The sequence below is a fragment of the Eptatretus burgeri genome, chromosome 12 (assembly GCF_056783735.1).
Source record: "Eptatretus burgeri isolate ZD-2024b chromosome 12, Ebu_testis_v1, whole genome shotgun sequence".
Lineage (NCBI taxonomy): Eukaryota > Metazoa > Chordata > Myxini > Myxiniformes > Myxinidae > Eptatretus > Eptatretus burgeri.
The window spans coordinates 75,714,362-75,729,361 of NC_140972.1; the positions used below are offsets into that span (position 1 = coordinate 75,714,362).

Below are 15,000 nucleotides of genomic sequence, written 5' to 3' on the forward strand. Positions count from 1 at the left end.
TCTGCAAGGCTGAACAGTTTACGTTTTGTATCCCAATGATAGGCCGGATCTGCATCTGGACCTGGACCAAAATCGAATCAGCTCGTTATCGTCACCTACCAAACTCATTTTTTGAGATATTCTGCTGTATGTCGTTTTTGCCCTATCACTTGACTCAATGGTGAGGAATCATTTTCAAAAATCCCCCTATCCAGATTCGGATCCTCACCAAAATCTAATCAATCCGCCCTTGTCACACACCCAACCTGTCCACCAAGTTCCATCCAAATCCGTCTATTACTTTTTGAGATATCCTGCTTACAAACAAAAAAAACAGACCTACAGACAGACAAACAGGGGAAAAACATAACCTCCGCCCACCTTTGGTGGCGGAGGTAAATATAAAGGATAATACATGGAAGCAACACACAAACAACAACATCAACCACGACCATGATGACAGCAACAACAACGTATTATAAATGATCATTTTTTTTTTCTCGAGTCTTTCACTTCATTTTACATCCTCAATGAGACTCACAGGTAGACATGCAACATGTTTGTGAAGTACAACATGTATCTTTCGATTAAACCCGTCAGCGAAGCAACGTGTCGGCAAGGCTCGTATTATCTAAAGGGCAAGCATGAGGAGACAATCGACATATTAATGCAGTTTAAGGGGTTTGAAAGTGGGGTCACAGTATCATTAGATGGGAATGGCAATTTCTGTAACCTCAAAGAAAAATAAAAAAAAGAGAAAAACGATGAACAAGTTGGAAGGAAGAAAAAAATAAAAATACTAAAAACTATAAAATGCATAGAACGGGAGACTTGGTGTCTGCGAAGGCTTGCGTTAGTCTGCGTCGACAGACAGGACAAACAATTGCATTTTCTCAAATTATAGTTTAAGTATGTTATCAGGATGGGAAAAGATGTCGGGTGGAACAAAGAAAAACTTCTGGCCTGAAGGAGGACTAACACTCGAAACGCCAGCTGCAACTCATGTCCCACAGCGGTGAACACACTCATATCAACGTTCAATCCCACAACATCCCATAAGAGGCAGTGGAGCCAAAGGTCTTCAGATTCAATGGATTTTTTTTCAGCAGGGGGCTGAGGCACAAAGAGTTTGATATGGTAGTGCTCTGTGGAGATCTCGCTGATGACTTACAAGCTGGTGGCCTCGTGGCATTCTCTCACCTATTTCTCAAATGTTGCTCATCTTGTCCTTGATGTGCTCCAACCTCTTCATAGAACCATCTCATTTCACACGTTCATCCAGCAAACTATTCCAAAGTTGTCCTAATTTATTTTTCTTCCCTCCACTTTTTACTCTTGCCTTTCTTAGCCTTTCCTAAAAGCATTCCAGATAGCCAACTGGTGAGGTTGTGCCTCTGATGCAGTGTCCCTTGTAGGTTAGAGCAGGAATTTGGAATTTGGCGAGGGTGGTGACAATAGCTCTTCGTAAAGCTTACTTTTCGCAAAATACACCGTGTGATCTTTAATGCCCACCAACTAACGTCGGCAGACGGGTCGCCCAGTTTAATGCCCAGCCGAAGGACGGCACACACAATGATGAGTCACGTGGCCTGCAAAACACCAGGGTGACAGTTTGTAGCTGTGTCGGGACTCGAACCCTGGCTCGACCGCACAAAGGCGAGTGTGCATCCCTTTAGGCCACCCTTCCAGCTCTAGGAGAATGGATGGAAGCGAGATAAATATTATGGAGAAAACAAGAATTAATGATAAAATGTAAACAAAATTTGCGAAGCAGTGGTAAAGTACGAGCAAAACATCGCATGGCCAAACATTTGCAGAAAGGTCCATGTTACAAGCACAAGGAAATAAAACAGCACAAAATTTTATGATACGGATTCAAATAACTACAGTAATGAACCAAGGAGATGGACAGCTGGAGGTTCACCGCACAGTGAGGTGCCACAGCACAGTACTTGCAAAACAACTGCATTATAAACAGCAAAAAGGCTAATACAAGAGCAAAAATTATGGCAATGGGGAAAAAACAAACATTGAAAGCAAGATAGAACAATGTCATGCGCCAGATACAAGCCGAGTGTACAGTTTAGGATAAAGGGGAGGAGATCCAGCGGAACGCCAATTGGTTAAATGACGTTCCGGTGAATGAGCAGCCAAATGCACGAACGCCATTTTGCAACATGGTGTTCGTATTGTCGAGATCCACCGTTATTATTATGACTATTTGTCGCTGCTGTTTGCATCATTGCTGGGAGCGCAGCTGTGGTGATGATGCAGTGCCCCATTTCCAGTAAGCTGGTACTCATTTTGCCGACCTCAGAAGGATGACAGGTTGAGTAAACTCATCTGGTGTTATTCAACGGCACGACAGGAGCTCAGACTCAAGACCCTAAGATCTTAAGGCAGCCACCTTAACCGTTAAGCTAATACCAGGCTTCGATCCACTGTTCAATAGATGTCTTAATAGGACTTTACTGCATTACGTGACGATTAATGAATGTACCCAGTGGTGCATTTTTTCCGCTAGTATTAGCTAATATGACGAAGAAAAACAAAAAGAAAATGAAAAACAAGTCAAACAACAACAACGGTTTTAAGACTATTTTCCTCTATTTTTAGGAGGTTGGTAGAATTATGGCACCCCATTATGTAAGCAAGGTCACTCGGTAGAGCGCATACCTCCACCACGCAATACCTGATCCACGAGAACATATCTGGCCCAATACATTTTTGAAATATCGTGCTATATATCGTTTTTGGCCCCATCTCTCAATGGTGAAGAATAACTTTTTTAATTTACAGTACTTGCTTTAAATACATCTCTCTCATTATAAAGCTTTCTTGTCCTCTGATGTAAACGAAAGGATGGTATCAGTCTGTCCATTATCCATCTCCTCGCTCTCATTCCTTCGCCTGTTGTCACCAAACTTGCTGGGCATATTTAGTCATTCTAGTCGATCGTCAAAAGTGGACTTTTCTCAAAGCGTTCTCCATGCTGTATATCACACCCATTGTGTGGGCATAATTTCGGGCACCAATCCACAACACGATTGTTGTGGTCGTCGACGTCGTCGTTCTCTGGCCTTCACGTCATAGTAAAAACCCATGGCATCTCCAGCATCCATCCTTAACTGGTATATTAGGCAATTTTAAATAAAAAGAAAAGTGACTTTTTTTTTTTGGAACATCTCGCTTAACTGCTAGCTATATTCACACCTTGCCATGACGTTTTCATGAAAGATTGTGTTGCACAATATAATTCTGGTCATAGTAATCTTTCCTTTGTGACAGTTATAGTCATTAATTAGCAAGAATGAACTTTAAATGTGACTAGCGTTTGTAGCCTTGCCACTCTGCTGCAGCAACACCAAAATGTGTGATGAAACGGTACAAATTGACATTCCACCTCGCAGTCCAATTTACTTACACCAACTTTTCTAATTTGAAGTCCAAGTCAGGATTTCTGTCTACCTCTGCAAATCAAAGTAACCTCTGCAGTAAGGTTTCATACAATGCAGCACGCAAATCTCGCAGAATGACAATAATGTCCAACATTATGCCCAAACGACATCTCCGAATGTTTTACGATTCTCGTCTTTTCTCCAGGAGACTGCAACACACATTACGTGGCCTTTTGCCTCATGATGCCTCATGTGGAAAGCATCAATTAAAGACCAACATCGAGCACAAAGGCATATGTTGATTCTCCCACCAAAAAGTGTGTTTTCTTGGTCAAGGTGAAGTGTTGAGTAAAAAGTTGTCTGCCCAACTCGTACAACAATGTTAGCACATTACATGAGGAAGGCAAAGATGAGCGGTTCAAGGCAACCATGGGTGACATTCGTGCAGATAAGAGCGAAACGTTTGCCGCCGAATACCGAGGTCCACATAGGAAAGGAACAGTATTTCAGAAAAAAAAAACAGAAGATGCTCTTCCTGGAGTACATGTGTAGCATCGCATCTTAATCAGCCACGACCGTTCGTTTCATCTTAGCTTCGGGTCAGAAAACAACAGCTCTGCGAGGAGCAACCCCCAGAAGTAATTAATCATGAAACATCTGTTCCAGCTGGCTCTATTGTTGCACTGTTGAGAATCCATGAAAGGAGGTGACACTTCAGTGGGCAGTGTTATTGCTCGGATAACTGGTACTCGAAGGTCCATCAACGTCACAAGATCCCTCAAACGTTGTTTAACAGTGCACCATTTGGATGTTTGATGCTCATTTACAGAGATGCTTTGTCAGCATCTGCCAACTTGGCGGCAGAAACGACATACAGAAAATTATAATGAAGAATCATTGCAGTCAATGCCATTGGATGCTATTCATTCATCGGTGTCCATGAAATGCGAAACATTTTTCTCATTTTAAGTCAACCTTTGAGCACGCTCAGCAAGTGCTCAAGAAAGGTTGGAAGTGACGTTTTAAGTTAAGATTGAGAGAGATAATGAGCGGGAGATTAAAGACAATTGATGTGAAATCTTGACAAGATACACTGTTCGATGAGCATGCACGGGTTTTGAAAAAAAACAAAAAAAACAACAGTGGCCGACTTTTTCACTGAGAGCTTCTGAGATAAGACATCGTTTTTGGGGTGAGCCATCTCAACCGGAATGCATTGTTGCCCCACAATATTGTGCTTTCATGGGCATTTAGTTCGAGTCTACACTTATTTCATGGGCAAGCATTGTGATTCCATGGGACGGGAAAATATCTATGCTCACGTGAACCATTTACTTTTCCAAAGGATCTGAAAATGTGGGGTGGCTTGTGGAGTGCAGCAGGTGAAGCACACAGAATTTGGGATGTGCCTATGTGTGAAGTCGGCATGCTGTGGTGCACTCCAGCTCACAACATTCCCTCTCAAATTTCTGAACATCACCAAAAAAGACTAAAGTCTGGAAAAAATTTGCAATTTGAAGATTAAAAAATTGCAGGCAGATGTTCGTATGCTTGTTTTAATTACCTGCACCACCCAAGGTGGATGGAGGTTTTGTATTCCCACTTGTTTGATGGTCTGTGAGTAGGATATCTCAAAAAGTTGTGAACAGATTCGGACGAAACTTGGTTGGACAAGTTGGGTGAGCGACAAGAACGAATTGATGAGATTTTGGTGAAGATCCGGATCTGGAAAGGAGAATTTCAAAAGTGATTTTTCACAATTGAGAGATGGGGCCAAAAATGGTGTTTAAGCATGATATCTTAAAAATGGATTTGGACTAAATTTGGTTGGAGAGGTTGGGTGTGTGACAAGGACGAATTGATTAGATTTTGGTTCAGGTCCGGATGCAGATCCAGATTATCAGTGGGACACGAAACATCAACTGCTCAGCCTGGCGGAGGTATGTGCTCCACCGGGTGTCGTTCTAGTTTCCCTCACCAGAGGAGAGGGTATTGCATTTGGATCGGTTTGTGTGTATATCTGCACAGAACATGAGTGTTTTTCTCTGCAACCGCATGTCGGATTGACAAAATTTTCACCATCGGAACAAGCATTCATGTAGAATGTTTTATGATAACTATGATGTCATAGGTCACAGGGTGTGGCATCCATGTTGGAAAAAAGGAAACACTTTAGACGTCTATATCTCCAAAATCGCACCATGGAAAAAATTGAATCGGCACATGGTAAGTACTCTGTATGGGGAATAAGTGTGATTTTTGGATGACTTCATAGGCGCTTTCATTCCAATGTCATAACTGCGAATGTAAAAATGCTACAACTCATTAGGATGAAAATTTGTGAGTCAACTCGGGATAAGTTGGTCAAAAGAAAACAATATATGATGTCATGGATCACGTGGTTCAGCAGTCATTTTCTTTTTTTCAAAAAAAAAACTTTCAAAAATCTTCTCCAGAACGGCTGGACAGATCGAGGGGAAACTTCACACACGTTCTCCAAGCTTTGGGGATACCAGGTGTTCATGAATGTAATTGATAGGTCAAATGGTCTGTATGGGAGCTATACTGAATTGAACGGAAATCTTTTTAAAAAAAAATTCTCTTTAGCCGCTTCATCAATCGACGTGAAACCTCACAATTATGATCTAGTAGTGAGGGGGAATATATGTTTTAAATTTCAACCTGATTGGATATATGGTCGAGCAGCTAGAATGATTTAATAATTTGAATATGGGTTTTTTATTTTATTTAAATAAGTCTCACTTGGCTGTGCCTGGATGGGTTTGATGGGAGAGGAGTAGCAGATGAAATGTGAATCCTATCCAGGTTCCTCCTGATCACTTTATCTTTGCTTTTTGCTTGTTTGGGTTCCTTGGGATTACTCCAATGCAGGACTGTACCTATTTGGTCTTCCATTTGATTTGAATTGAATTAATTTTAATCCCATTCTACATTCAATTGAATAATAATAAACGTCATGGGTCAGGTGTCCAATCAAAGTGGGACGTCTTGGTACCGGGTCATCACTGCCAGCAGTTATAAAGTGGCAGTTCGAGTTATGTCTCTTATTAATTACGTAACACACCAGTACACAAACACCACACAAAATACACCACACAAAACTACACAAACACCACACAAAACAAGTCCAGGTGAGGGTCTGCAATCTCTCATTGCTCTTTTTCTTGTCAATACTGCTTTGGTTATGTATGACACCAACCAAATTCACCCTAATGCTAAACAAAATATTTGCACAATTGATATTGTTCCTACTAAGGCCTTGAACTTGAATAACTTCCTGAATAACAACAAATCAAATTTAATTCAATTAAAAATAAAGTGATTTTTCATGAGCAATAATTTTTTTTTGTTTCTTTTGGGGAAAGGTTGGAGTTGTAGGGGGAGGAGTTTAGAAGAAACAGGTAGAGTTAGTGGGAAGAACAAAAAGACAAAAGAGAGATATTGGGGGGGGGGAGGGGGGAGGGGGGAAGGAAAGAATAACATCGTCAGGTTAGAGAAAGGAATATCCATCCTGAGGTCTGAGAGTGGAAAGGAAGGAATGACATATAAAAGTAGCAAAGAAAACGGACATGGCAGAACAACTTCCTGATTCTGCCAAAGGAATGTGCAGCGACTGACATGCGGCTCTGAACTCCCGAGCTCGTAATCCCCGAGGGCAGAAACGCATGAGAGTGGGGCTCAAAATGGACATCTGTGCGGATTGGGTCAGGTTAAGCTGTAAGCACAGAATCCCTTGCTGGAAATCCTGGATTGAGGCATCATCTGGCACAAGCCATGACATAGTCACAAAAGCAAATCAGGAGAGGGAGAGAGAGAGAGAGAGAGAGAGAGAGAGAGAGAGAGAGAGAGAGAGAGAGAGAGAGAGAGAGAGAGAGAGAGAGAGAGAGATAGAGAGAGAGAGAGAGAGAGAGAGAGAGAGAGAGAGAGAGAGAGAGAGAGAGAGAGAGAGAGAGAGAGAGAGAGAGAGAGAGAGAGAGAGAGAGAGAGAGAGACAGAGAGAGAGAGACAGAGAGAGAGACAGAGAGAGAGAGAGACAGAGAGAGAGAGAGACAGAGAGAGAGAGAGACAGAGAGAGAGAGAGACAGAGAGAGAGAGAGAGAGAGACAGAGAGAGAGAGAGACAGAGAGAGAGAGACAGAGAGAGAGAGAGACAGAGAGAGAGAGAGACAGAGAGAGAGAGAGAGAGACAGAGAGAGAGAGAGACAGAGAGAGAGAGACAGAGAGAGAGAGAGACAGAGAGAGAGAGAGACAGAGAGAGAGAGAGACAAGAGAGAGAGACAAGAGAGAGAGACAAGAGAGAGAGACAAGAGAGAGAGACAAGAGAGAGAGACAAGAGAGAGAGACAAGAGAGAGAGACAAGAGAGAGAGACAAGAGAGAGAGACAAGAGAGAGAGACAAGAGAGAGAGACAAGAGAGAGAGACAAGAGAGAGAGACAAGAGAGAGAGACAAGAGAGAGAGACAAGAGAGAGAGACAAGAGAGAGAGACAAGAGAGAGAGACAAGAGAGAGAGAGACAAGAGAGAGAGACAAGAGAGAGAGACAAGAGAGAGAGAAAAGAGAGAGAGACAAGAGAGAGAGACAAGAGAGAGAGACAAGAGAGAGAGACAAGAGAGAGAGAGCAAGAGAGAGAGAGACAAGAGAGAGAGACAAGAGAGAGAGACAAGAGAGAGAGAGAGAAGAGAGAGAGACAAGAGAGAGAGACAAGAGAGAGAGACAAGAGAGAGAGACAAGAGAGAGAGACAAGAGAGAGAGACAAGAGAGAGAGACAAGAGAGAGAGAGACAAGAGAGAGAGAGACAAGAGAGAGAGAGACAAGAGAGAGAGACAAGAGAGAGAGACAAGAGAGAGAGACAAGAGAGAGAGACAAGAGAGAGAGACAAGAGAGAGAGAGACAAGAGAGAGAGACAAGAGAGAGAGACAAGAGAGAGAGACAAGAGAGAGAGACAAGAGAGAGAGACAAGAGAGAGAGACAAGAGAGAGAGACAAGAGAGAGAGACAAGAGAGAGAGACAAGAGAGAGAGACAAGAGAGAGAGACAAGAGAGAGAGACAAGAGAGAGAGACAAGAGAGAGAGAGAGAGACAAGAGAGAGAGAGAGAGACAAGAGAGAGAGAGACAAGAGAGAGAGAGAGAGAGACAAGAGAGAGATACAAGAGAGAGAGAGACAAGAGAGAGAGAGAGACAAGAGAGAGAGAGAGAGAGAGAGAGAGAGAGAGAGAGAGAGAGAGAGAGAGAGAGAGAGAGAGAGAGAGAGAGAGAGAGAGAGAGAGAGAGAGAGAATATTAAATGGAATAAATAAATAAATAAAACAAAGGAAGGAAGGCAATGGTATCAATGATCAATGAGAGCAGGCAAGGAGAGCTAATGGGGTCAAAATAAAGAGGAATCGTGAAACATGTTGGAGGATATCAAATGAGGGGAAATTTGGATTAAATGCATGAGGCTAAACTTGAAGGACAAGTGAAAATTTTAGAGCAAAGTAGGTGTTCCCCATGACACTCCCAGTTTTCCATTCTTTGCTGGGGCTCAATTAGGACACCAGGGGGGTCAAAATACTCAGTGCCAGTGTTTCTATGGGAGTGTACATGACTTTAATCTCTGCACGTCTTGTCGTCAGTGCCAACTGCCCGACACCACACCCACCCCACCTGGAAAATGACCAAAGAGCCAAGTCCCATCAGGCGTAAGCAAAGCTTGGATGGCCGAAGGCCAATGGGCCAGAGGTTAATGAAGGACCAGGTGCAGTGGGATCTGCGATGGCACAAACACAATGCCGGCCAAACTGTTAATGGTTAAAATTTCTGCATTTGCCTTCGACGGCAGTTTTTCCGAGAATGCCATTGCAGAACGTTTCAAGAAAACTTACTCCAAGCACAATTAATCCTTCCTCAATACAGTATATGTGTCTTCAAGAGGCAAGCCACTGAATTTTTACAACTTGCATCAACAGCTTTCATGTGTAAAATTGTCAAAGCCTCACTCAGATACCTGCCCATCCTCCAACTCCAAACAATTATTTCCTTCACTAACAGCTTGTGCAGACACATTCCTGTACAAAGTGAAGAAATAAAAGCCACCCACAAAGAACCGCAATTACTATAATCAAGTGAGCAAGGAAAGGGTGGCTTTGGAGGGGAAGGAGGAATCTCGATTATTCACTCATAACGAAGAGCATGCGCTATATGGCATTAACTCCAAAATGGCCGGTGTGTCCCTTACATCACTCCCCCTCGCGGCGCCTCATGTAGGATGTCCTTTATAGGAGTAATGTATAAATGCCGCAAAATAAAATAAAAAAACTAAAAAATCATTTTAATTTACACGACTACCGGCTGCAACACTGCCAAGTGCACCACTTGAGCCATCAAAAGTGAAGACAGACCAAAGCAGTACTGAATCTTATAGCCGTGACTGCAAGAAATGAAAAAAAGGCAGAATTAAAACACTCTGCAAATGCCAAACCCTGTGCGATACCCTACAGTAGGTTTCAGAAAAAGCACAAAGCAAAATGCTGACAAATGTTTGAGAAGTTTCTGTCTCAGGTGACCACATATTATAGAAAAATAAATTAGGGACACTCAGGCAAGGATCAAGAGGGCCGTCGTAGGACACCATGCGGGATGAAGGGAAAGTGCCCCTTGTGGGGCAAGAGGGCAAAATCCCCTGCAAAGCTAAAAGATTTAAAGCATTTAAATAAGCTATGAGGTTTTATGAGTGACAGGATGGCACCAGAGTATGTACACTCGCCTCGAAGCTGTCTAGCCTGGGTTCAAATCCCGACCCAGCTAAAAACTGTCATCCCGGAGTTTCACAGGCAGAGTGTTTGATCAATGTTAGTGCCATCCCTCGGGTGGACGTTAAACTTGGCATCCCGTTGCCGGCATTAGTTCGTGGATGTTAAAGATACCAGTGTCATTTGGGAAGAGTATGTGAGCCATTAATAGCCGGCACGAGAGAAAATTCCAAACACCTGCCCTGACTTTACGAGTCGGAGTGGAGACCTGACGAGGATTGTAGCCTAGTATCTGCTTTAGCAGCACCAATGATGATAATGATGATGATGATGATTACAGTCATGTGCCGCTTAACGACGTTCCGGGCAACGACGGATCGCATATACGACGGGTCTGCCAGCTTTGAAAAAAATACATAAATAAATGAAAAAAATATGTAGCTGAAAAATTCCTATCGCAGAGTGATGTAGCCCCGTATAAAAATAGCACATACAATTATGTACACTCTACAGAACATAATACCTCATAATGATAAACAACGACAGTGTGGCCCCGTTATAAAGCGATCGTTGAGGTCCATAAAATGTCATCGCGAAAAAAACAGGGTCATGCTAAATCGGGATTCAAGGAAATCGGCTTTCAAACTGAATCAATGTTTCCACGTTTACCTTCGAGCAAGTAAATTACCTTTGAATTGAAGAATTCCACGAATAAATCGTTGTTGTTCTTCAATTAAAACGAGTTTATTTTTAGTGAAGCTTTTTATGTTGTGAAAACAATCGCACTGTTCCGAAAATATATCACAATTGACAGGTGCTCGTTTATTCATTTGTAAATTATAACATCGATGCAATGATTACGTATTTATAAAATCCAATCGCTAATTATTCACCTTTCTATAATCGTTGTGAGAGGAGGTTGTAAGCTGCTGCTAACAACACTGATGGCCGTCATGAACTGCACAAAGGTAAATCCAACGTGTCTGTCATCTCTTGGATGTGTGTTACAATTGCCGACAGTATTCAGTACAGTAACATGCTGTACAGATGTGTATCCGAAGAGCAATAGGCTACACCATATAGCCGAGGTTTGTGCAAGTACGATGTTCGAAAACAAAAAAAAAACAAAAAACGAAAAGGTTCGCACAACGACGACGTCGCTTAACGACGTGTTTCTCAGAACGTAACCCCGTCGTTAAGTGGCGCATGACTGTAATTAAGTATTGAAATATGCCCGAGATGGCTTCTCGAGCATGTTCAGGTCACAATATGCAGGTCGGTACAGGCAAGCTGCATCATGGTAATGGCTTCATGACCAAAATACCAAGAGTATGGGACCAATGACATCCCGGGAAGGTATGAAATGAGACATGGGACACTTCGGTAAGAAAGGGACGATTCTGTAAAATACAGCCTTTTTAAGGTCACCAAAATGGTATTGCACATGCCCTCATGACCTCATGGGCGAAAGAGTCATTTGCACTTTGAGGGCCGAAAGTAAAGGCGGGTGAAAAAAACGGCGGTATAAAGAACTCACTTTCATCATCGATATCATATGAATCATTTGTAGCCTTTGTTATAGCAAACACAAGGCTAACCATGCACTTTAAAAGCACATCTCGTTAAAAAGGCTTTGTTATAAATAAAAGTAGAATGGCACTCAGTGGAGGGCATACCTCTGCCAGGCTGAACAGTTTACATTTTGGATCCCACTGATTGGCCGGATATACATCCGGACCTGAACGAAAATCGAATTTATTTGTTCTTGTTACGTACCAAACTCATCCACCAAGTTTCATCTGAATCCACAACTTTTTGAGAAATCATACATGTCGTTTTTGGCCATATCTCTCAATGATGAAGAATCACTTTGAAAAATTATAATATCCGGATCCGGATTTGAATCTTCACCAAAATCTAATCATTTCCTCCTTGTCACACATCAAACCTTTCCAACACCTTTTCGAGATATCCTGATAACAAATAAACAAACAAACAAATAAATAAACAAGATGACGACGTCGTGCAGAGCACGATACTTGCATAATCCATAAAACAAATTTGACCTCAAAAATAATTGTTGGTTGAATTCAATGACCAAATATGCAATTCCTCTTCAAATTTCAAGTCAATTGGATGAAAACTGATAATTTTAGCAATTCGGCCTATGTTGACCTTTTGACCTAAGTTGACATCAATAATTGGTGGTTGAATTCAGTGACCTGATATGCAAATCCTCTTCAAATTTCAAGTCAATTGGATGAAAATTGAGGATTTTCAAAATGTCACCTAAGTTGTTGACCTTTGGCCTATGTTCACCTTTTGACCGCAAAAATAATTGGCTTCTTCCTTTTGACAAACTCGACCATGTGGTGAAGTTTCCTGAAGATCAGTTTAAAATTGTGACCAGTAGGCGATTGACAGACAAACAGAATAATCACACTCTCACTATGTCTCTCCGAAAGTACCGTTTAGAACCCCCCCCCTCGCACCCACCCTCCCCCCATCTACTTTCTCAACAATCCTCTGGAAGAAGGCCTTTCCTTCAAGCTTCTGGGTCTCACTATCTGCCATGACCTTTCCTGGGAACCTGGCCACATTTCCAACCTGGCCTCTAAAGCCAGTCACTGACTGGGGATCCTCCATCGTGCAAAGTCCTTCCTCGGCCCACCTGAACTCTTGACCACATAGAAAGCTTTCGTCCGCAGCCTGATGGAGTACTGCTCTCCCCTCTGGGGTGGTGCTCCTGCCTCCCACCTTTCTCAGCTTCATGCTGTGGAAACCAAGGCATTTAGGATCACTGGTATCTCCTGCGATGAGGCCGAGTCTTTGGGCCCCTAATTCTCTCACCACAAGCATGTCGGTGGTCTTTCTGTCTTCTACCATCTCTTCTCTGGTCTCGCCAGCCCCTGCATTGTCTGCGTTCCTGTCATGTAAGGTCCTGAAAGTTTTTGTAATGTCCATATTATACACCCCAAGTTCCACACCCCATCCCTCTCCCTTCCACAGATCTCCTATGGCTCTGTTCCCCAATGTTTTGTCCTTCCCTCTCCCACCACTCTTGTTTCCTGCTCCCTTGTTGTGCGTTGTGTGTTAGCTCTCATACGAGCCTCGACAATGGATACAAAAAACAAACAAACAAAAAAACAAAATCGACTGAGCAATATACTGTACTTGAAAAATCTTCGATTTTGCAAGTAACAAACAAAGGTGAAAACATAACCTCCACACACCTTCGGTGGCGGAGGTAATAATCTCATCTGTGATCGATAACAATTAAAAGTCACCTGTGTTTAATTATAAAGGAAAGGGTAGAAATGAAATGTAATAACTTTAAAAAAGCAATTTCATTTAATTTTGCATGTTCACTGCCGCAGGCTCGGAGTGCTTCCAAAAAGCTGTTGCAAATTATTTTTTTCACATACCGGCTCGGTTGAACATGACAGAATTATTTTTGTTTGCAAACAAAGTGTGCAATCAAACATAGCACTATTTTGCCTAAACGTGTGTGTGTGTGTGTGTGTGTGTGTGTGTGTGTGTGTGTGTGCGTGCGCGCGTGTGTGTGTGTGTGTGTGCGTGCAGGTGGGGGGGGGGAGTGGGGGGCTGCAACATTTGATTACTTCGGGGATTAAACGTTGCAAGCCGCACATGTATGGGAAAAGTATTTGTATCTGTGATTCGTGCTTTTCGTACAGTCTAATTCCTATCAATAAACATTTGAATTTTACATCGAAGTCAAAAATATTTTCGCTTGAGGTAGACAGATGTGCCTGAAAAACATGTTTTTTTTTTTCCAGGCTGAAGGCAAAGTGTCTTTGGCTGGAATAATGGAGGTAGAAATTAAAGCGATGGTGGAATTAAATTTACAAATCTAGTATTGTTCATGCAATGAAACAGAGTTCATATTGATTGGTGTCTTGAAATAAAACTTCAAATATGGCACAATGAGGTATCCGTTTAGGACTGCTGTCGATTTATGACCCCTGCTCATGTTTTTCTGAGTGAATAAGATGCTGTCACATGTTCGCCGGTAATGCAGACCAGCAAACGATGAACAAATATTTTCAAGCTGGAAAAACACCGGCTAAGATCCCCACTGCCCCCAAGACAAGTAAACAAACCAGCCAAACAAAACAGCAGAGAGACAATTCCATTTCATGGATTCATGGCAGTTCCCAAAGGAGGAAGGATGTGGAGATGGCGTACCGAATCCGATGATGCCCAGAGTTTCTCCACGGATGCGGGCGGCACCAGATGCCACCTCCCTGATCTGCTCTACACTGGTAACGCGCGTGCCTTCACGCAAACTCTGGTGGAGCCATGCCGTACGGCGATAAAGATTGAGGATAAGAGATAGCGTCGAGTCGGCCGTCTCTTCCACACAAGCACCTGGTACAATGGACACCGCAATCCCTGCACACGAGCAAAAGTGAAAAAAAAACAAAGAAGTTTTAATTGTAACCACATTACAATTTATATCAAAATATGCATGTTTGGAGAACAAAGGCAGACAAAGAATCATGTTAAGGACAGCCAGAGGAAGTGCCTCTTCTGATAAAGGTTCAAAGCCATGTCAAAACAGGAATGCAGACTGTCGAACTATGCAAGCTAACTTCAATGTGCAAATACATTTTGTTGCCTATTTAGTGTAATATATTGTGCTTGGGCCATTGTCTACAAGAGTCCTTGCAATTTTTTTTTTTAAGTAGTTGATCGAAGTCTGCTGTTAATGCGTTACCCTGCACAGTCGAGGCTCGTGGAGGAGATAGAACACCAAACTGAATAGTACATAACAGAATGAAAACAACAGTAGGAGAGCAGCGGGAAGAAGCACCAAGAATCAGGGGAGGGGGATTAAAAAAGGGAGACCTGG

The 15,000-nt window shown here is 42.5% G+C and overlaps 1 protein-coding gene across 3 annotated transcripts in view; it reads right to left on the minus strand.

The window, feature by feature from the left end:
- The window catches only part of CTBP1 (C-terminal binding protein 1), a 385,392-nt gene that overhangs the window by 84,854 nt on the left and 285,538 nt on the right, over positions 1 to 15,000 (minus strand). For all 3 annotated transcript variants that reach the window (XM_085848577.1, XM_085848575.1, XM_085848576.1), the window contains one exon: positions 14,334 to 14,540. In XM_085848577.1, coding sequence (XP_085704703.1) covers positions 14,334 to 14,540 — 207 coding nt within the window. The remainder of the gene's footprint in view (positions 1 to 14,333; positions 14,541 to 15,000) is intronic.